Here is a 21,608-nt window from a genome sequence, read left to right as displayed (position 1 = left end):
ATTCTGAACCAGTAAACAACATATCCAGAACCTTAACTTTAAGAGAGATTCATAATTCTAAGAAAGCGTTGACTAGTCTCAAGGTTCATGTCTTCATGAGATACAATAAGCAAACCAAACTAAAATAGGAGTTACCATCAAAAAAATTTCATGGATCCGGATCAATTGATTGCCAAAAAAGAGACGATCCTACAGATTATTTGGTGAGACAAGAAGAAAAGGCGGGAAAAGTCTTTTTCAGGCGTTGATGGCATCTGATTCTTTAGACCTTATGATCTTGGCTTGTAGTTTCTGCATAAAAGCTGGATTGGCTCGGAGTCTCTGTTTTACATATGAAGTTCTTATGTCCTCAGCGATCTTGTTGGCTTTCCCAGCTTCCTCTATCAACCCGTAAAGAGTTCTTAAGCAGTCTTTCCTGTTTTCCTCTCGGTGTTCAAACCTGTGACAGGACAAAAACATTTCATGATTCAACATTCTTGTCTCGTGAAAAGCTTAAAATTTCTAGTTCTATACCTTTCGCTGGTGATTGTAAGCTCGTCTTTCCCCGAATGGTATCTTTTCCCCACAAGTTCCCTTAGCCTTTTAGCCTGATGCTTTGAGAGCCCGAGCTCTTTCACTGTAACAGACATTTTCACTTTCCTGTTCTTTGGATGCCACGCATCACCTCCAGGAGCAAAAACTATCCTTGACTGCCACCTGAGGATTGGGCCTTTACCGGGGGGATCATCCAAGTCAGTTTTCCTATCGGAAGCATCTGTTTCACCAAATTGGGGAGGACCCTCAGCTTCCATTTGATCCCCATACTGAATTACCATTTCATCTTCAAATTCCTTGAAAAGCTCATAAGCTGCTTCAGCCTCAAGTTCACCTCTTTCACACATATCCCCAAGCTCATTAAACTTTGCCTCAACTTTTTTCTTCAAGTCATCTAATGAACATACAGTTAAGCGGATGTTCATATGTACACATGACAGGAACAAACCAACATGTTCGCTAAACGACCCTACTGATTCGAGAAGCAACTAATTTGGCATAGTACATTACCTTCAAAGAGTTAAAAAAAAAAGCTTAACTACAAAAGCTAAGTCCCACTAAGAGAGTGTGTTTAGCTATAAGGCGCACATGATTCTATTAATCAGCCACTCAAAGGCTCCTAGTAGGTATTCAAACATATCTATGCCTAAGGATGTAAGTCGAACGGGAAGATGAATTTGAAAACAAGCATTACCAGGAAGAAGCTGGTCCCATTTGAGCATATCCTCAAGAATCTCCTCGCATTCCTTAGTATCGGTAAGACACCCATGTTGGATGCCTTCTCTAATCATGTGATCCCACTTCTTATCGTCCATGTTGAAAAATTCATTCTTCCTCATCTTTTCAGCTACATACTCGGGAGAGTTGTACAAATCCTCAAGCTCTTCGTCAGTAGAATGCGCATCCTCGAAATCAGATTCAAAATCTTCATCCTTGACATCATCTTTGAAAGGTAAAGTCTCGATTTTTTCAATCAATTCATCATCAGTCTCTGCGTGTTTGTCAGCAAGTCTTCTCTGTAGAAGTGCTTCAATAACTCCGGGCAAAGCATCTTCATTACCCTCATTGAAATACTTCTCTATACGGCTTTTAAGCTCTGAGACCACCAAAACCAATATATGAATCTAACATTTCAAGTTTGAGGAAGCCACACAAGCTTGAACAGAGAGTAGAGTGGTTTACCTTTGTTGCTTACATCTTCTACAACGAGATCCTTCTTATCGGAGGATTCACTCGGCGAAGAATCAGGGGCAGTAGTCGAGTTTTCACCGGACGAGTCGGATTCGGAGGAGAAAAAACTGAATTTGAGAGGAGCTGGAGAGGCGATTGGAGCGAGAAAGGGAACATTGGGGGAGATCTGATGGGTTATACGAGGAGAAAGAATGAATCTGCGAGCGCAGAGAGATGCATTCCTGAAGAGAGCTCCTCTCATGGCGGATCAGAGAGATTTAGGGTTTTAGGTCGCCGTTCGTAATCCCAATTGTACAAAAGAGGGAATTGGCTTAAACGCTGTAAATATTTTTTTTTTTGTCGTAAAGCTGTAAAAACTATTTTTTTTTCTTTCAAGGATGGTATTTTTTTATAGATGATAACTTATTACAAGTGTGTGTAGAATAGAAACTGTTGAGGAGAGGCAAACCCAAATTAACCTGAGCTAATATTTTACAAAGATAACTAAAACACAAACAAATGATCAAACTGAAAGAAAACACCAAGTGCGTTGTCTCAAACTCGACAAGTTGGCTCCTTTGCTGTGACTGTGATTGTTACTTGACCCTTAGTTGTCTTCATTTTCATAAAATTTTCACTGCACTAAAGAAAACACCCTAATATACACTGATTAAGATAAAAGAAACGGCCACAACTAGCAAGTTTCCTTTCAAAAGGATCCACCATCAAGAACTTAGCAGAACTAAAGCACATCTTTATTTTTCCTACCACAACAACGTAGAAACCAAGAAATTGTAACTCAGAGTAAGGATCAGTGATTCTCTGAGTTAGTATCATAACTTGAGACTTTAAGGAGCTTGTTGGTTAACCGGACAAAACTTGATACCATTTGCTTTTCCATATTCTTCACTTAAGAACTTTTACGTTTTGAACATTCTCCAATTTTAGCCTTAGATCCTCTGTTTCTTGCACAACCTGCACAAGCCCTGTTGTCACTTGATGAGGATTCAGTAACTGATTCCGGTCCACATCTTGTTGAATAAGCAGAGGGGTATACTACATAGGAGGTTGTGAAATTGGTCCTTTGAGAAGAGACATCTGAGCTTTGAGAGGGATTCCTGGGAGGAGAATTAGAGCTTTCACCTTCTTCCCAAACTGGAACCAGAGGGATTTCAGATTGATCAACAGTGACAACTGCTTGTTCCCAAACCTCATGTTTTTCACTTCTATTTTAAACCAACGAAACATGCCTGATTGTGTGAAAACAAGATATCCACAAAATAGATATACTGGTTTGAAGAAAAATTGAATTTGAATAGCTTTGTTTGAAGAACAATTGAATTTACGTTGTGTAAAACTGTCAGATGTGTTATTGGAAGATCGTTCTATCCTATGTATCCCGTAGTATATACTATATACTGGTTCCATTTCTTGGGTTTTTGTGTAATCTTCGGATCAAGATAAATTCCAACATACAACTTAGAAAAATTATCCAAACATTTTTTATTTATCAAATATAGAAAAAGAGAGTGTCATTAGCAAACTACGATAAGAACAATGAAATAGCAAATCCTATGTATATCTAACGAGATGTAACACGACGTTACATGTGTAATAAGCAAAAAGACCAGAGCGGGCTGTGTCGGCTATACTTAACACTTTGCGCGTTTATTACCAAAGATCCAGCGTTTAAAGCGGCTGAGACGCAGCCATATGTTGTTGCTGTTTGCCGCCGTCAAGAGCCATTTGCTTGGACATATCGGCTAGAGCTGCTGCGGCTGCTGCTGGTGTCATGCTTTGGTATGGAGACGCTAATGGAATGGCAGTGTTGGCAGCAGGAGGTTGTGTGTGGTAATACACTGTCTCGTTTGGGGAGTTTGTGTATTCATAGGGTACACCGTAGTTGGCGTTTGCGTTTGTGCTATGTTGAGGAGCTCCAGTACCGTAATTGGCGTTTGCGTTTGTGCTATGTTGAGGAGCTCCAGCGTAACCCATGTACTGATGCTGTTGCTGAAGCTGAATAACCTGAGGGGGAGCGGCACGGTAAACGTTCTGGGCAGCTTCAGGCCTCGAGTTTGTGGCAGGTTTTGAGTTTGGGTAGAGTGGGGGAGTTCCTGCTGGGATATACTGCTGAGATTGCGGGACAGACATCACGTAAACAGGGTAGTTTTGTTGCTGGTGAGAGTAAACAGGGATGTATTGTGATGGATGAGGGATATACTGAACGCCTTGGTGTAAGAAAGGTTGTTGAGCCAGAGGTTGGTGTTGTTGTTGATCCATAGTTGTATATGTACCTGGTTGAGATAGGACGTGGGAGTTGGTTTGGGCTGAAGTGTTTTCAGTCTGAGGTAAGACCTGAGAGCTTTGGACTGATGTGGTTTCAGGCTGCGTCACTGGAGGAGCTCTTGGCAGAGCTGGAGGTTGGTCTTGGTAGTACATCGGCTTTGAAAATGAATTAGCAGAAGAAATACTAGTATCACTGTAATGTATAAACAACAAGAAATATCAGCATTTAGAATCATCAGGCTCAAAAGAACAAAGGTAAAAAACTCTTATAACGTTATGGTTCAATGTGAAGATCAGAGAGTATTCCAATACCTACACAAAAAGCTACTACTACAAATTGAAAAATCTCTGATTGTATAGTGTAAAACAAAGATGCGGATGAAGATCATAGAATATTCTTATGCGTTTGACAGTTTAAAATGATTTCTCCATTATAGATTCATATACCATACTTCAAACCAGTGATCTATCTCTTTTAGCTACTTACCCTACCATCAGAAATTCAGAATGTAATACAAACCACATGTAAAGATCATAGAACAGCAACGGTGCAAAGACAACCACAAATTCAAGGCAAGCTAAAGAAATTGATGAAGAAACCAAGAAGCTGAGATCAGATATTACCTAGATCATTGGAGCTATCTAAATAACTAGAGAGAGGCCAGGGGAAGATGAAAGTACCTTGCAACGGAATCAGGGGATGTCAAGCCATACCCTCCAATAGTTCTAGGTGGGATCGCTACTGGTTGCATCGGCAAAGGTGGCTTCCTGTAGCCAGTTGATACACCTGAATCGGATCGATCGTCATCCGGTGAAACCTGGCCATTGCTTGTAGCAGCCGCACCATCACTAGGTGCGTTGTTATACGCCATCGTAGCAGCATCGTTCATGGCACCAGACGGAATCATCATTGGCCGATTTGCCATCAAGCTTGCGCCATCATCAAATTGCCTCTGAGTTTGCATATTTGAGAAGGTCATCTGTGCCAATTGTTCCTCTATCCTCTGGTCTTCACTGACTCTAACGCGAATCGGTGGCAAATTGGATGTGGAAGGAGAAGAAGAAGAAGATCCTATCGAAGAGCCAGCGGCTTCCATCATTGGCGAATCAGGCATCGAGCTCATATGCATCTCCTGATGCGAAATCACACCGTTAGCAACCAAATCCGCCCGCTTATTGTTCTCGCCACCAACATTAGTTTCTAGGTTTTGGATCTCGGTCTCTCCGCCGCTAGCTTCGTCGAGATTCACCAAGGAGTTATTCACGGCGGCGGAATCTGATAAACCACGAGGAAGCAAACCAGATTGATTCAGAGCATCGACGAACCATGTGTCGGATTTCGCGCCGTCAAGCAGAGACCCCATAGTAGCGGCGGTCTCGAGCTTATTAGCGAAAAGAAACAACCGGAGCCGTTGCGTAGCAGTCGCCGTCGCTGAAGAAGTCGCGCGATCGTATTCCTCAATCATATTCTCCAGATCTTCATCGGTAGTGATGGTGACGAGTGAATCGAGATCTTCGCTAGGGAGCTGATACTTGAGAGTGAAGGACCGGCCGTTGAGAAGCATACTGGAGAGACGAGATCGGAGCGAAGACAGTGACGCACGTCGATCAACAACGACCATACGAGTCTCGCCGCCGGAGTACGTCAACGATTTGTCGTGTGGACGAGGCATGATGTGGCCACCAAAACTACACATAAGACGAAGCTTAGCGCCGGGAACAGCCGGAAGTGGCTCCGGATGACCTCCGGTATCAATAGCAACGGCGCGTGGAGATCCATCAATCGGTTGCTGAACGGCTACGCTCTTGACTGCCGCCGGAATAGCGGAAGAGACGGCGGCGGCGGGAGTAGGATTTGGGGTTAGCTGCGATAAAGAAGGGAGTGGGGTCTCCATGGTTCGATAACGACGGGATAGGTTAGTTGGACGGATTTATATATTGATAATTCGAAACTAATCCTTTATTAATCGTAAACATAACTTTCTTATTAATAATTAGTAATCAGATATGTTATTGATTTTTTTTATTAAAAAAAAGAAAAATAAATTGTGATTTGTATTAAAAAAAAAAAAAAAAAAAGATGTAACGTTAGATTCTCTGCAGAATGATGAGCTGGAGAAATTCACAGAGATGATTCATCGCCAGGTAATTTATATTTATAAATTTGGTACCATCAGATTCATATTTTATTAACTTAATGCGTAATGACAACAAAAAGTAGCTCTAAAGCTCTTTACGCGTATCGAAACTAAAGTATTTCTGAAATTTTAAGATTGGGTTTTCTGTTTTTAATTAATAAAAGATCTTATAGTTTTTGTCGGCAATTGGTAAATAAATAAAGTATTGTATACATCTGAATAAAACAATACAATTTGGAAATTTAGTAGTATAAATGTGTATTTGTATCAGAATATAACGCGTTGATGGTTGTGTTTTAGAAAGCTGTGTACTAGATAATTTTATTTTATTTGATGTAGAATGTTTAGCAGTACTATATACTATATAGTATGATTATTTTGTGTCCTTTGACATAGTTAAAACTTCTTTACGAGTTCCAAACATAATTCTAGCTTGCTGAAATATGTTTTCCGCTAAGTTTTATAGAAAAATAATTCTTACCTATTTTATAGTTGTGTCACTGTGTGAAGTTTTAATTTTAAACATCGTAATTATTTTGTTTAAGAAAACCACTCACAGTCTGGTTTTTCTTTTTTTTTTAAGTTGTAAATAGGGGAAACTAAAAAAAGTCTGGTCATGAGAAACAAAAAAAATTGTTCATTTTTATATTTTTTGACATCTTAAAGATGAGAAAAATATACTCTGTTCAGATGAAGTGGATCCCGAAGAAGGCGGATGAATCTGGACCTTATGGGAAAATTAAACCAAACCCATGTGGATAATTTTCGGTTACAGTGTCCGGTTTACTTCAACCGGACGTTACATTGTTCGGTTCCCAAAGTTTCCCCTCAAAATTTGACTTGACTGTTGAAACTTGATAAAAAAGGGTTAAACATTACCAGTTGCCACAATCATGAACATTATGAGTCTTCTTCATAAGCTTATCTTTATTCATTTTTTTATAAAAGTGGTGAGCTCAGATTATATATAGTAGAGTACTATAGACATATTAACACAGTACCTTTGATTGCTCCAAAAATAATACAAATTGGGACGAAGTATCACTTTGCTTAACTAATACGGATCCAATGTGGATGCAAGTTGAAGCCGGAACCCAAGAGAGGAAATTGGGGAATCGAAGTTAACCAATTTGAACCAAACCAAAATTTCCCAAACATAGTTAACAACAATGTCAACTTAATAACATACTAATTATATATATCCATTATAAACCAAAATGAAAAATGTATATGTTAAGAGAAGGAACAACAATGTATATTATCAGTAAGTGACAACAATCATACAATTAGAAACTACACGGCTAATTAACTTTTTTTAACATTGCGGAGGAAATTTTCAAAAGTCAGAATCAGTGCTTTCACGGTGGCGATCGTGCGGCGAGGAGGCGGAGGTGCCAGGCTCGACGTCGTTGTCCAACGTCCCCCGAGAACCGGTTCGAGTCATTGTCGTGGCTCTACCAGTACTCCTCTCCGCCAACATTCTGAAATACGCATGTGGTGCCCATCCTGTTAAAATATAAATAATCATATTATCAACAACAAAAGCAATGACATGATAGTAAATTTTTGTAACATTTTATTTTTTTTGGTTTAATACCGTTTTCGTCGTAAGGGTATGGAAAAAAGTGGAGGTAAGAGAAAGAAGCGACTATGAGTCCGATGATAGCTCCGACGAAGACATCAGACCAATGGTGCCAATAGTCGTCTACGCGTGATATTCCGATGAGAATTGATATGAGTATCGGTAAGAACACAAGGCATAGCTTCGCCACGTGACCTCTTCTGTCAAATACTTTGATTTTACCCGATAAGTACCACGCTAGGAAAGTCAAACCAGCGAAGGACCCTGCATGTATACCGTAATCATCAAGCGGTTAACTTAAACCGGAATCAATTCATATGTTACTAGTCTTTTAAAAACTTTATTAGAAGAACTTACACGAAGTGTGACCACTAGGGAAACTCTTGTAACCTTCTTTGATTATCTTTTTAACTCCATGACACACAACATCCTTAGTATCCGGATCAAATTTCTGCAGTTCTTTCAGATTCACACAAAATAAGAAACAATTCCCTCATGATACATGATACACTAATTAATCCTCGACTTAAGAGAGATGGATCCATAGAAATGTACATACCGGTTTGCCATTGGGAAAACATCGGTAAAAGAAGTTAGGTCGTGGCCTACCAACAGCGTCTTTGATGGAATCAGTGGTGACTCCAGTCACAAGACATGAGAATCCGATACCTATACGCAATTTCCAAACATTCTTATCACGCTCATCAATTGTATGGATTTCGGTTTGGAATTCAAGTACTATAGGACTTGATGCATTAGAAGATGATCAGTAGTAGAAATTAACTCACCGAGAATGGCGTGATGAAGATCATAAACATCTCTTCGATAGTAATAGTACACTATGAAGATGCATATAGGAACCAATATACAAATAATCTACACACACACCATACATATAAATTGTCAATCAGCGACAATCACATTGCTTCCTTGTGATGGAAGGCACAATGAAGGTATAGGTTTCTTGGTAAAGAAGTTTACTTACCGGGACAGCCCACATAGGGATGGTGTCTTCATAAAATGGGAACGTGAGATCGGTTAACATGTCTGGTCCAATGTAGCGATGAAAAGGTTCGATAACATTGAGTACAATGTCGATCAGACCGAGGACTACGAGGATGAGCCAGTCACAAAGATGTTCTCGAGCCACCTTCCATCCATGGCTCTTTACCGAGTGAGATCCAAGCATTATCTTAGCCATCTCCCAGGCTCATTAAATGTACCTGAAATATCAGTTTCATTGTAACATCTATATACATAATTTATCTTCGATCTTGTTGTTTTTTCTTCAGAATCAAACTTTAATTTTGTTATGCAAACGTTCTCCGATAAAATATATACTACGGTTTGCTTCTTCTTTTTTTGTTCGTATATCATAAATCAACGCAACCTTAGATTCATCATGCAAACATAAAATGCATTGACAAATTACACAGAGAGATAATGGAATAAAAAAATGATACCCGCTGGTGAAACGCGAGATCAATCGATCGCGGATCGAGGATCAAACAAACCCTAATTAATCTGATTCTATCACTACTAAAATTGCAATTCCCAAACGAATCTATGAACAATTCCTTAATTTCCTTTTCAAAATGGTGAATGGGATGATTTTGGGGTGAGATGAGAAAGTATTTGTTTTATCGCAAAATTCAGTTTTTTTTTTTTTTTCTTTTCTTTGGAACGGTTAGGATACTTTTGATTTTCTTATTGAGATGGATTTGTTTTGGTTTTATCGGTTGAATATCGATTTAAATTTTAAAACCATAATAACTATGATTAAACGGACTTTTATCTTAACGGACAAGCGAACAACATGTATAGTAGTAACAAACTACTAATAAAAATTGAGATTAGTATTTTTCTTTCGACTCCACTACTAACTATCAGTCTATCACGCACTAATTACCCCTGAAAATATATACATATACCACATGATTATTACGTAAGTGCTTGCAACCAATTGATGAGTTCAATAATCGGCCCAATAAATATCTATGTACGTAAGATTCGAAGCCCATGCTTCCTTCGAAACCCTGTTTTGCATGTGGATTTGAATTCAAATTATGATGATACGACATTAGTACTAATGCAAATGAGGTGAATTACGTCCTAGTGAAAAGAGTTTGTTTAATTACAACATAAAAAGAGTTGTAGTTTAAAATCTACTTTTTTTTTTTATGAATCGATTGCATGTAAATAACCATTAATTAACTGCAATAAGATAATTATTTTATTTTAGTGTTACGTAATTTTGTCAGAAACTCCGCATCAGAAGTTGAGAACTAATAAATGAAAGACACGAGTTATAATTGGATGGTCATGGTACTAGATATAAAAATGACTAACTCGTTCTCACCCACCATCCAATATTGCTTTTAGATATATGGTTGTAATGCCAAGACTACTGTGAAATAGTGGCGTGGTCTTATTTTCGTAGATCATAGTCTTTGATTATTTGATATGCTTTTACCCTAATTAATAAAGTATCAAAGAAAACAAAACCATTTTCAGAGACACGTAGACTCTCGAGTCATAATGATAAGAATTTTCAAAGGTACACCAAATCTGAATTTCAAAATTCGATGGTCCGTCTACTTACACTCTACACTACAATAAGACATAATTGGTTTTGTAATGAAGAATATGGGGCACACAAGTTTCAGCTTTAAGTGGTACTGATCACTCTCTCTCAATTACAATCTCTTATTACCACATGGTGCCACTCTGTTCCATTTCAATAATCAATTAATGATTATCTCATCAGTATATATATATAGTACGTACTCTTCCCCACTTATTTAATTCTATTGTCTATCACTCTTTAAAGTCCTCCTCCTCCAAATCAAGTTGTTATGATTCCTTTTTTGACCTCTTCTCTTTCTCCAATAGGAAAGCTGAAACTACTTCCAAAACATATCACCCGCTTACTGTTATCCAACAAGTCCATTATTGCATAAGTCATATCCATGATTTGATATGAATAGACTTTCACATTTTAACCCCCAAAGAAGTAATAAGTGTAACTGAAGAAGACAAAAAAGAAGTGAATTACAAGAGAAAAAAGACAAACCCATGAATAACCAAACACTAAGTTTTGATTCCCTTCTTAATGTCATAGTCCCTACTTTGGTGATCTGTCGTTTTCCCTCTTCAATTTTTGATAAAACTGTCTAAATTCGCCAACCCTTCCGGTTTTCTAAACAGCGTTACATCTTACCAGTTTAAACTGGTGTTTTGTTGGTCACTACTAACTAGCTTGTTTTTGTGGTGATTTAGAAACAGCCACATTGAAGTGTTTCTTATATTAAACTACCCTTGAGACATTAATATCGCATTCAAAGATAAAGTAAATTAGTCAAGTGCGTTTAGCTCAACCAGTTAAGAGGTGCATTATATTGCTTCAATGTCACCACAATCGAGTTCGCGTTATGCATAGAAAGTAATGATCTAGTTATAGATCTGTCACGAGTGTTATCAAGTTTTGTAAAGAAAATTAATAAAACAATTAAAGGTCCAAATTTTCCTAGTTAAAAAGAAAAAAAAAAGTTATCTATACAAAACTTTATGCCTTAAAGAGTTAAAACATGAGTGAGTATATATATTTATAGACATAATAAGTCATTTATGCAATTGTACTGATTTTCAAAATAAAAACATCCCAAATAACTTTTTATTCTATCGTAAAGGTAATCGAGAACTATTTATCAAAAAGATTAAATAACAAATGTGTTGATCATCATATAAAACGCATTGTTAGAGATGATCACTGTTCCGGTCATTTATTTTGCTAGAATACTAGTCACGATAACTAGTTACAAAAGTTACTATTTTTGGTTTTGTCGGTTGAAACACACGAAAGGGTCAATTTTAGTCCTATTGTTGAGAAGTTAAATTGGTGTTGCTACCCTACACACCTCTAACATTGAGGACGTACGGTTGGTTGGTGGGTTTAGGGTTTTTGCCAGCCATTGCCAAACAAAACTTTGAAGTCAAATAAATCTCCTCCACATCTGATCATGTCACATGATTACCACATTGATTGGCTCGTGTTCCCAGCCAGATTTTGGCATCGTTATACGGAAGAATTCGGTGTTATCTACGTATTGGATGCCGAATATTAGTAATATTCTGATATTAGAACTCAACAGAATAAATCATAAATTCTAGCCAATTATATTCTAATGTATCGCTTGATACCTTCAATTAGGTCTAGAGGATGCATATGGATGAATATTATATTCCAATTTTGAACTCATATTGTTTTTTTTTCAAGTCATTCTCCTAGTGTTTTGAAATCTTCATTAAGGATAAAACTTATCATATGCATGATTTCATTTTTCAAATGAAGAATTTTATGTTGGGTGTTGGATATATCTTTGTGTGGAGGGGAATGTAGCTAGATGTAGAAAGAGTCAACGTTTGGGTACATTCTGTGGAGAGAGGTCTCTCAACTTACTCCTATATATATACACATTACTCTCCATTTCTCTTTGTCACTTCATACACTCCCTATTGTTTATATATACTTAACACATATATATATTCAAACATTAATTAGTACATATTATACATACATACTTTATGATGTTGCATATATCACACATACGTTTGAGAGTGATGCTGGTTGTTGACAGAAGATAGAGAGCACTAAGGATGACATGCAAGCACATACATATATCATCACACCCCATGTGGATGATAAAATATGTATAACAAATTCAAGAAAGAGAGAGAGAGAGAGATCAGATGTAGAGGGAGAGGGAGAGAAAGAGACTGCATCTCTACTCTTTTGTGCTCTCTATACTTCTGTCACCACCTTTATTTCTTCTTCTCTCTCACCTACATATACGCACAGTCACATCTATGCATAATACTAACATGGGTGCATATATATCACATATTAGGTGATTTAAGTTTAGTTAACATTACTTTCTTGTCAATGCTTCAAGGCAGGTAAAGGTTTTTCTTTTTTGGTAACTTGATCTGTCATATCATGTTATTTATGTCTAGACCAATGTGGTAATATATATCGCATTTTCTATACATTATAGTATAATGCAGTTTGTTTTAAATAGTTTCGTCATTATTTGCAAGAGTACATTGGGTTGTCAAATTTTCTTTACTTTCTTTAATTCATTTGGCAGGTGTTTCAAGAAGCTTCAATGACATGAACAAACAAAAATCGCGATGACGCTGTCAAGCATGATTATCTTAATCAGATCTTCTAAGCAAAGTTCAACAATAAGTCACCATCCACTGAGATACAACATTTGCGCAAAGATTCGGCAACAAAAAAAAAAAAAAAAAAGTTCAACAATAATTCTGGGATATGTAAATTTTGCATTAGCTTAGCTAGTCATGCACACACATAACAATATCAAAATCGATCTTTGGATTCGACCTACATAACAAAAAACAATTTGTCGATTTGGTATACTATTATAGAGGCAAGGAGATTGGATGGATGAAAATAGAGTAAAAGTTCTAAAATTGGACACAGAACAAAAAGTCGAAGAAGATTAAAATATCAATAATTTTTCTTCTTCAAGGCAAGTGGGTACAACTTGCAATGCGTCTTTCTTTGTCTCTCAAGGAGTATTATTTTAGGAAAAAAACCCAAAAAACCGCCATCTATTTTTTTTTTGCCGTTTAATACCCGTGTTATTAAAGTTGGAAAAAAAATATCTCATTTAGTTTCGGTTGCCTTTTAAAACCTTCATTTTTAAAAAATTGGTAAAATCGTACCTCAGAGTTAACGACCGTTAACTTTGCTAACGGAAGCACTAACTGCGGTTAAAACATAACCCATGATATTTAAGAGTATATATACAATCTCTTTTGACAATTTTACGAATAGATTGATCTAGTCAGGTGGTTTAGTGCGGGAAAGCTGTCTAATTGAACCCGGGTTCGAGTTCCCCTTTTGTTTTTAGACGTTTTTTTAATTTTTTCTTTAATTTTTTTTTTCTTCAACTTTTTTGCTCGCTGAGATGCGAAGATTGTGCAGCCTAGATCTACTGATTTCTCAATTGTGAAGATTGGAAGATCCTAATCCGAGATTTTCTCAATTCAATCTCCGACGCGAAGCAACTTCTCCCTCCGTCAGTGAATGGTGGCGCACACCTTCTCTTTACGCAGATCAAACCGAATCCATGTGTTGATCGATTGTTGTAGAAGAAGATGAAGAAGGCTCTGCAGATTTCGATGGGTGGGAGATTTTGTTGTAGAAGAAGATGAGGAAGACACAGAAGAAGGAGAAAAAAAAATTAAAGAAGGAGAAGAGGAAGATACAAAAGAAGGAGAAAAAAAATTAAAAAACGTCAAAAGATGGAAGGGGGATTCGAACCCATGTTAAATTGGACAGTGTACAAGCATTTAACCACCTGACTAAGTCAATCTATTCGTAAAGTTATGAAAAGAGATTGTATATAGATACTGTGAAACACCATGGGTTAAGTTTTAACCGCAGTTAGTGCTTCCGTTAGCAAAGTTAACGGTCGTTAACTCGGAGGTACGATTTTACCAATTTTTTAAAAATGAAGGTTTTAAAAGGCAACCGAAACTAAATGAGGTATTTTTATTCCAACTTTAATAATACGCGTATTAAACGGCAAAAAAAAAAATAGATGGCGGTTTTTTCGGGTTTTTTCGTAAAAAAAGAAATTTAAATTTTCTATTTTTTTAGTAATATTAGACCTCAACTGTTAAGAACACCCATCGCACAACATCATTAAAAATGTCTTTAATTAATTTTATTTATTAAATATTAATCTAAAAAATTTAGAACCAATCAAAATATGACACAAAATTTAAGAGTGTCTTCAATAAGGGCTTAAGTGTCTTGTTAAAGACATTTTTGTTTCTCATTCTTGATGAGTGTCTTTAATCTAATATTAAAAAATAAAAGAAGACACTCCATTTATCACTAATGGAAGTGCTCTTAGTAGTTGTAAAAGGTATTTCTCATTGATCATATTCGACGGCCAAGTGCCTTATATACACAGAGTTTACATTAACCTAAACGAATCAAACCGACTTATATTTGTCGATATATACAAAGCCCAACTAGGCCCAATACCCCCCCCCCCTCAAGGTGGCGTGTGGAGATTACACACACCCAGCTTGACTAAAACGATTCAAACTCCTGACGACCCAAGCTTTAGTCATGATATCGGCGAGCTGAGACGTCATGTGGACATGTTTAGGGACAATAACCCCTCAAACGATTTCATCACGTATGAAATGAACATCTTTCCTGACATGTTTAGTACGAGCATGAAAGACCGGATTTAAAGCTAAACTGATCGCCGATAAGCTATCGGAATGGAAGTGATAGGAGCGGAACACTCAATACCAAGAGCTGGGAGCAATTCACGTAACCAAAGAAGTTCTTGCACCGTATCGGCCATACCATTACTTTCAGTGAAAAAAAAGAAGAATAAAGCCCAAGAGATTACAATATTACATAGTAGACTACTATTATTTGGATTATTTGTTTGCATTTAATTTACGCGAGGATTTATAACATGAAAACTCACAGGCAAACTGTTACATTAGAATCCATTAAATCAAAGACACTCCGTTAATATGTATCTCTTGAAACTCAACAAACACACCCACGCACAACAATAGACCAACCATGAACCATCTTAACTTAAAAAATAGACAAAACATCCATATAAATGCAGCCAGCATGTAGCGTAAGAATGTAAGATATAGAGATAAAGAAAAGATAGATATTAGGCCCGGCCCATTCCAGAAGTTTCAAATCCTTAGAAATATTCGGAAAAAAAAACCAAAAAACGATCTATTTCCCATGAGAACTATGACATCGTACTAGATAAAACCCAATCTACACGACGTTGCAAATGTCCCTGAATAAATATTTTAAAATCTATATCTTTCCGAATCCATAATTCAAAACTTATTTCTCCATAGAATTGGGTTTAATCGGTTAACAATCTAAACCGATACTAAACCATCTAAAACCAACACTTAACCTTTTTTTTTTTGTCATCCGAAATTAATTAAAATTCAAAAGAACCATTCCTGAGGAATGTTGTTTACAAATGTGATATGAAGCGGTTCTGTACGAACTTTTTGTGCCAGATTATCAGCTTTGACATTAGCTCTACGAGAAACTAAAGATAAAGAAAAAGATGAAAACTCCTCTTTGTCGCTCTGAAATTCCTCCAAATACACTGAAAACGCCGCCCATTCGGTTGGAGAAGACACCATCTTCACCAGGTCTGAACAGTCTGTAAAGAACGCTACATTTTGATGATCTGCACCAATCATACACTTCATCGCCCAGAGAAGGGCCTCGACTTCGGCATGTAGTGGAGATAGACTTCTACGGAGGTTCGCAGCTCCCATGGTTGGCGGCTCTCCATTTGACGATGTACAGAACCACCCTGTACCGGAGAACTTATCACTTTCTTTCCACGATCCATCCACGAAACAACGATATCCTGAATAGTTTGAATCAAAAAAAACCTCCCTCACTTGGGACAGAGTTGCCGAACTCACAACACCATGATTTTCTTCTTGGAGCTCTAATTGAGCTGCTTGCCATAATTGTTTCTCTTTTTCTGCTAACCGTAATACCTCTAACGGGTCTTTATCTATATTTTCAAAGATTTTTTCATTCTTTGTTTTCCAAATATACCATATAATCCATGGAAAAGCTGAAAAATCAAAGTCTGAAGGTATTCTCCAAAATAAGTGATCCAAATTCGCAAAAATGGATTTCGTGGGAAAAATCCCGATCGCCGTTGGAATCTGGATTTTATATTTTCCAAAGGATTGGATTTCAAAGGATTGGATTTCCGAAAATACCGTCCTTTAAAAATCTTCGCAAAAAGAGAATCTGGGACCGTGATCAACCGCCATAACTGTTTAGCTAATAATGCTGAGTTAAAGTCGTCTACATTCTGGAAACCCAAACCCCCTTCCGATTTGCTATTGCATAATTTATTCCAGGCCATCCAATGCATACCTCTAGAGTCACCATTCGAACTCCACCAAAAATTAGCAACCGCACTAGTAAGTTTAGAAATAATTGTTTTCGGTAGTCTGAAGCACGACATAACATAAGAACCAACACTTAACCGAATTAATTAATTCAAGCAAACCCAAAATCCAATTTTGGTGCTTGCTTGAGTGTCGCGCTTATTTATTTCTAACAATTTTGTTCTTGTTTTGTTTCCAGTTTTCTTACTTAAACAAGCCTAAAACTAAGAACCGAATAACCAAACATAACATACCATGAAATTTCCGAACTCTGGTCCAGAAAATTCGCTTATAAGAAAAAAGCTAAAACCGTTACGTTCAGTGATGAAGGAGAAATACATTATTACATTTGAGAACAAATCCCAAGAAATTGTTTGTTTGCGTTTAGGTAGGCGTTTGCGTTTTCATATTATAATATTCTAATCATTGTAACATGAAAACACAAATACACAATCGCAGCCAATGTTGTTCCATCACATTACAAAAACACTCCGTTAATACTCCTCTTTATACACAACAAAAATCAGAGAAGAATCTACAGAGCATGAACTGCTGATTCGATTTCACCGTCCATTGAATCAGCCGTTTCTCTGAATGACTGGCTATGGAGATGCCTGGTGAAACTAGTGGTCGTGTCCAAGAAATATAGAATCGAGGACATCATACAACAGCACACAAACATCGGGATTGGCCCGAAGGTCCATAGGAAGAGCGGGAATGAGAAGTAGAAAGCCCGTAATCCGAGAGACCAGAAGTAGCTAGCTCGGTTCAGGTTTCTAGAAACGTACTCGCAGTGCTCTCTTTTCCCTCTCGAGACAGGCACTGTGACTAGAAAACTTACGTGAGCGTAGTACCTGATTGACTGAATGTTGCAGAGAAAGGCCATGAGGAAGCAGATCAGGATTGCAAAGTTCTTGATTGATGCTAAGCGAGGGCTTTTGTTCCCGTATATGAGACTTGTCGGGGTGGATTTTGAAGCTGACGAGTTGCTTACAAAGACGCCGATGATGGAACATAGAGTGATTGCTGTTGTGGCTAAAAGGGTTGATGCCATTATGTTGTTCCGGATTGTCTGAACAGCCAAGGTACCATTTTTCAGTGGTTCCTGAAAACAAGAATAAATAAACTTATATCATCTACTGCAAAAGAAACAACAGTGCGACCAAGACCACTGATAATTCGAACAGTTCTTGTTTGGTTAGGAACAGCTCCAAGATTCTAGCTGTTCCTATCCAATGAAAGCCATTGACTAGCTCCAAGATTCTAGCTGAAATTTGTGTAGAGATAAAACTACGGGGATCTGTGATGCATAAATCTACCGAGAAGAATATATCCTCCATGAACAAGAAGAGTTCTTGAAAAATATTTAGCTTCCAAGGAAGATAGCTAACCATCTATCTCAGCATTGATTCTACTTATGAAGATTCACATCTAACCATCTATCTCATCATCTTTACTCTCATAAGCCCTGCTCAATTTTGCTATTCAATGTTTGGCAGATTCAAATTTATGGTTTACTAGTTTTTAACTGACCTCGAAAACCTCAGAATCATGAAAAATGAATTCAAAGAGGAAAACTTCATAAACTCAGGACAAAAAGCATTCCCTTTTTGCCCTAATTTCATAAGAGAGCCGTAAGAATCTCAATCAATACCCCAATTCCTAAAATCGCGAACAAAGCAGCTCTATTGCCATAAACCTGGCGTTTCAAACAAGAATTACCAAACAATTCCCACAGCATAAACCCTAATTTAGACCTCAGAATCAGAAATACCAGAAAACCCCAGAATCTCAAAAAATAGGAACAATAGAAATGAGAAGAGAGAAGAAACGTACAGTCATCATAGAGAAGACCCATTGTCGTCGAGACTCAGCGTTGAGAGAGATAACAGTGAGCTTGGGACGGTGGAGGATGGCGTAGACGAGCCAGACATGGTAAGCGACCATCACGACCAGACCTGTCGGCACAAGCACTAAATCCAAAGATTCCTCCTTCCACATTTCTACTTCGCCGCAGATATAGTTTCGGTTGTTCCGTGATCGGAAAGAGTGATGGCGGCCAAAAGATTTTGGAAGAGGCAAGAGACGAAAAGCACCAAAGCTTTGAGAGCGAAATTATCATTCACACGTGTTAACTTAACAAACTCCAGAGAAGACTATCGATATCTCACACGTGTTAACACTAACAGACAAACTCAAGTCCAACGAACTTCTCTATCAGAGAGACAGAGACTATCACTCTCTTACGACGTTAGGTAAGGGCTTTCGGTTATCCGTTGGATCCATTTGGTTTTGGTTATTTCGGTTTTGGTTATTTAGATTCATCCGTTAGTTTTCATTCGGTTATTTTGTTTAGGATATTTTCGGATATTTCGATTATTTTTTAGTATTTTTGGATATTTTGGATATATTTCGGTTATTTTTGAGTATTTTAACTATTTTTATATATTTATTATTATTTGGTCTATAAATAACTAATTATTTTGAAAATATAATGGTATTTCGGGTATTTCAGTTACTCAAAATATTTCGGTTCGGTACCGATTCGGTTACGGTTATTTTGGTTATTAAAATTAGTATTTATTCAATTACTTTCAAATTTTTGGTTTGATTCGGTTTGGTTTTTGTTGTTTCGGTTTCGGTTCGATACATTCAGTTTGGTTTATTTGTGCTAGCCTAGTTACACATAGTCTTGTTCAAATAGAAGGACAATCCGTTTAGGTTTGGTCGGAGAAGTTTTTCCGGCCCAAATATTGAAGCCCAAAATCAATTTGATTTGGATTGTCAAGTCGGCCCATATATTTTAAAAATCTATGAGTGACGTTATATCCCGTAAAAATTCATCTAAATTTTGATTAGCAAAAATGCAAAATGAATTCACTTGACTTCACTAAAGCCACAGAAATAGATATATTTTCAATGTAATTAATATATACAATTCGATTATACAATTCACTAAACATTTTATACATTATCTTTTCCGAATCTATTGACCAAGTCCAAGTGAAAAATATATTATCCCAAATCGATTTTGTCTTATATAAAGTCTGCTTCGGTTGAATCAATTCTATCGAGATTTTCATATATGTGTTTCGAGATCTACACCAAACTGCGATTTGAATTTATTATTAGTTTTTTTTTTTTTTTTTTTTTTTTATTAGTTAGGAACTTCATGAGAAATACTCTCTCTATCCGTTTCATAATATATGGCATTTTGGACTAAGTTTTTATTTTACAATATAAATCGTTTTCAAATTTCAATACAAAATATATATTTCTTCCGTTTCACAAAGAGTATCGTTTTAAAATTTTATTTTTGTTTCACAAAGAGTGTCATTTTGTATTTTCAATGCAAAATTTTGAGTAAAAATCTAATTTTAACCTTATTTCTTTAAGAGAAATTGTTAAAAATGCCCATTTTTCAATACTCTTTTTCAAAAATGCCCCATTTGAGAGTCCATTTTTAAGTTTGCCCTCTTTTAATTTTTAAAAACCATTTTACTCTTATTTGAAACAAAATTAGGTCTACAAAATACAAAATATTTTTTGGCGGGAAAAGTGATCCCGCAAATTTTTGGCGGGAAACGTGATCCCGCAATTTTTCCGTCAAAATTTTTTTTTTCGAGAAAAGTGATTCCGCAATTTTTTTGGCGGAAAAAATTTACAAAGTATTTTAAAGGTTTTACAGAGTATTTACAAATGTTTTGTAAGGTTTTACAATGCATTTTAAAAGGTTTTACAAGGTAGTTATAAGGTTTTATAAAGTATTTATAACTTGTAAAACCTTATAAAAAACTTGTAAAACCTTATAAAATAGCTTGTAAAATCTTATAATATCTTATAAATACCTTATAAATACGTTGTAAAACCTTTTAAAATACATTGTAAAACCTTATAAATACCCTGTAAAAACCTTTAAAATACCTTGTAAATTTTTTCCGCCAAAAAAATTGCGGAATCACTTTTCCCGCAAAAAAAAAAATTTGACGGAAAAATTTTTTGGCGGGAAAAATTTTTACGGGAAAATTTTATAAGGTATTTTAAAGGTTTTACAAGTTTTTACAAAATCAAATTTGTAATTTTGATGTGTGCACATTCTCATGTTTTCCTTATATATTTGTGATATCTTTTATTAAAAGAAGGGTAATTTAGTCATTTTGTACATAAAAAAGGGTATTTTTAAAAATAGACAGCCAAATGGGGCATTTTTGAAAAGGGATATTGAAAAAATGGTATTTTTGTGAGTCTCTCTTTCTTTAATGTATTAATAAAAGAAATAATTTTGTTTAGTGTATTATAATAGAAATTTTAATAGCTTTCTTAATATATGTCTAAAAGTGTAGAATGATAAAACAGAGGGAATATTACTTTTATATTTTGTGATATTTATATTATGCAGTTTTTTTTTATTGGTTGAATTTTTAAAAGTAAATATTCTTAATCGGCATGTTTATCCTAAAATGATTTATATATTATGAAATGGAGGAAGTACAATTTACTCCCGCTACTTGAGGAGAAGTTATTTTCTTGTGTGCTTGTTTGTTGTTTGTATTGTGAGTTGTGCAACAATAAAAGAAAAGAGATTGAACTTTTTGTTTGACTTTTTAAACATTTTGCTTTTTTTGTTTGACATGATTTTGCTTATAAAATGTGAACATAATTTATTGGTGTAAGTGTCAAAAAAGTATGGTGAGTTGTGCAACAATAAAAGAAAAGAAATTGAACTTTTTGTTTGAATATTTAAACATTTTGCTTTTTTTTGTTTGACATGATTTTGCTTATAAAATGTGAACATAATTTATTGGTGTAAGTGTCAAAAAAGTATGGTGAGTTGTGCAACAATAAAAAAAAAGAGATTGAACTTTTTGTTTGACTTTTTAAAC

The 21,608-nt window shown here is 36.2% G+C and overlaps 4 protein-coding genes and 1 long non-coding RNA gene across 5 annotated transcripts; 1 reads left to right on the top strand and 4 right to left on the bottom strand.

Moving 5' to 3' along the window:
* Positions 1 to 23: 23 nt before the first annotated feature.
* LOC9319188 lies at positions 24 to 2,045 on the bottom strand. The gene is made up of 4 exons (XM_021032922.1): positions 1,717 to 2,045; positions 1,229 to 1,630; positions 514 to 928; positions 24 to 439 (listed from the first exon to the last, which is right to left on the bottom strand). Exons 1-4 carry the CDS (start codon positions 1,964 to 1,966, stop codon positions 238 to 240), a joined length of 1,269 nt encoding a protein of 422 aa, XP_020888581.1. The 5' UTR covers positions 1,967 to 2,045; the 3' UTR covers positions 24 to 237.
* Positions 2,046 to 3,183: 1,138 nt separating this feature from the next.
* LOC9319187 lies at positions 3,184 to 5,948 on the bottom strand. The gene is made up of 2 exons (XM_021031861.1): positions 4,672 to 5,948; positions 3,184 to 4,183 (listed from the first exon to the last, which is right to left on the bottom strand). Exons 1-2 carry the CDS (start codon positions 5,883 to 5,885, stop codon positions 3,394 to 3,396), a joined length of 2,004 nt encoding a protein of 667 aa, XP_020887520.1. The 5' UTR covers positions 5,886 to 5,948; the 3' UTR covers positions 3,184 to 3,393.
* A 1,390-nt stretch (positions 5,949 to 7,338) lies between these two features.
* On the bottom strand, positions 7,339 to 9,366 carry LOC9319186 (probable lipid phosphate phosphatase 4). Its single transcript, XM_002883074.2, has 7 exons — positions 9,174 to 9,366; positions 8,696 to 8,933; positions 8,499 to 8,586; positions 8,270 to 8,379; positions 8,068 to 8,161; positions 7,726 to 7,974; positions 7,339 to 7,634 (listed from the first exon to the last, which is right to left on the bottom strand). The coding sequence occupies exons 2-7, from the start codon at positions 8,909 to 8,911 to the stop codon at positions 7,465 to 7,467; spliced, it is 927 nt and encodes a 308-aa protein (XP_002883120.1). The 5' UTR covers positions 8,912 to 8,933; positions 9,174 to 9,366; the 3' UTR covers positions 7,339 to 7,464.
* Positions 9,367 to 11,592: 2,226 nt separating this feature from the next.
* Positions 11,593 to 13,203, top strand: LOC110230210. Its single transcript, XR_002333337.1, has 2 exons — positions 11,593 to 12,666; positions 12,858 to 13,203. It is a non-coding gene; the product is annotated as an uncharacterized LOC110230210 (long non-coding RNA).
* Positions 13,204 to 17,050: 3,847 nt separating this feature from the next.
* LOC9321311 lies at positions 17,051 to 18,966 on the bottom strand. Its single transcript, XM_002883073.2, has 2 exons — positions 18,562 to 18,966; positions 17,051 to 17,830 (listed from the first exon to the last, which is right to left on the bottom strand). Exons 1-2 carry the CDS (start codon positions 18,724 to 18,726, stop codon positions 17,261 to 17,263), a joined length of 735 nt encoding a protein of 244 aa, XP_002883119.1. The 5' UTR covers positions 18,727 to 18,966; the 3' UTR covers positions 17,051 to 17,260.
* Positions 18,967 to 21,608: the final 2,642 nt, after the last annotated feature.

Source organism: Arabidopsis lyrata (genome assembly GCF_000004255.2).
Source record: "Arabidopsis lyrata subsp. lyrata unplaced genomic scaffold ARALYscaffold_3, whole genome shotgun sequence".
Lineage (NCBI taxonomy): Eukaryota > Viridiplantae > Streptophyta > Magnoliopsida > Brassicales > Brassicaceae > Arabidopsis > Arabidopsis lyrata.
The sequence above is the reverse complement of the archived record's forward strand: the minus strand, read 5'-3'. Positions and strand labels throughout refer to the sequence as shown.

What these genes read in the sequence shown, in the direction of transcription:
- LOC9319188 (XM_021032922.1), bottom strand. Translation starts at nt 1,966, where the DNA reads ATGAGAGGAGCTCTCTTCAGGAATGCATCTCTCTGCGCTCGCAGATTC. An exon ending in AGAAGATGTAAGCAACAAAG is followed by an intron (nt 1,631 to 1,716) that starts GTAAACCACTCT and finishes TGGTGGTCTCAG; the next exon opens with AGCTTAAAAGCCGTATAGAG. An exon ending in ATGGGACCAGCTTCTTCCTG is followed by an intron (nt 929 to 1,228) that starts GTAATGCTTGTT and finishes TATGTTCATTAG; the next exon opens with ATGACTTGAAGAAAAAAGTT.
- LOC9321311 (XM_002883073.2), bottom strand. Translation starts at nt 18,726, where the DNA reads ATGTGGAAGGAGGAATCTTTGGATTTAGTGCTTGTGCCGACAGGTCTG. An exon ending in GGGTCTTCTCTATGATGACT is followed by an intron (nt 17,831 to 18,561) that starts GTACGTTTCTTC and finishes TCTTGTTTTCAG; the next exon opens with GAACCACTGAAAAATGGTAC.
- LOC9319187 (XM_021031861.1), bottom strand. Translation starts at nt 5,885, where the DNA reads ATGGAGACCCCACTCCCTTCTTTATCGCAGCTAACCCCAAATCCTACT. An exon ending in TCCCCTGATTCCGTTGCAAG is followed by an intron (nt 4,184 to 4,671) that starts GTACTTTCATCT and finishes TATACATTACAG; the next exon opens with TGATACTAGTATTTCTTCTG.
- LOC9319186 (XM_002883074.2), bottom strand. Translation starts at nt 8,911, where the DNA reads ATGGCTAAGATAATGCTTGGATCTCACTCGGTAAAGAGCCATGGATGG. An exon ending in TCCCTATGTGGGCTGTCCCG is followed by an intron (nt 8,587 to 8,695) that starts GTAAGTAAACTT and finishes GTGTGTGTGTAG; the next exon opens with ATTATTTGTATATTGGTTCC. An exon ending in GTTTTCCCAATGGCAAACCG is followed by an intron (nt 8,162 to 8,269) that starts GTATGTACATTT and finishes AAAGAACTGCAG; the next exon opens with AAATTTGATCCGGATACTAA.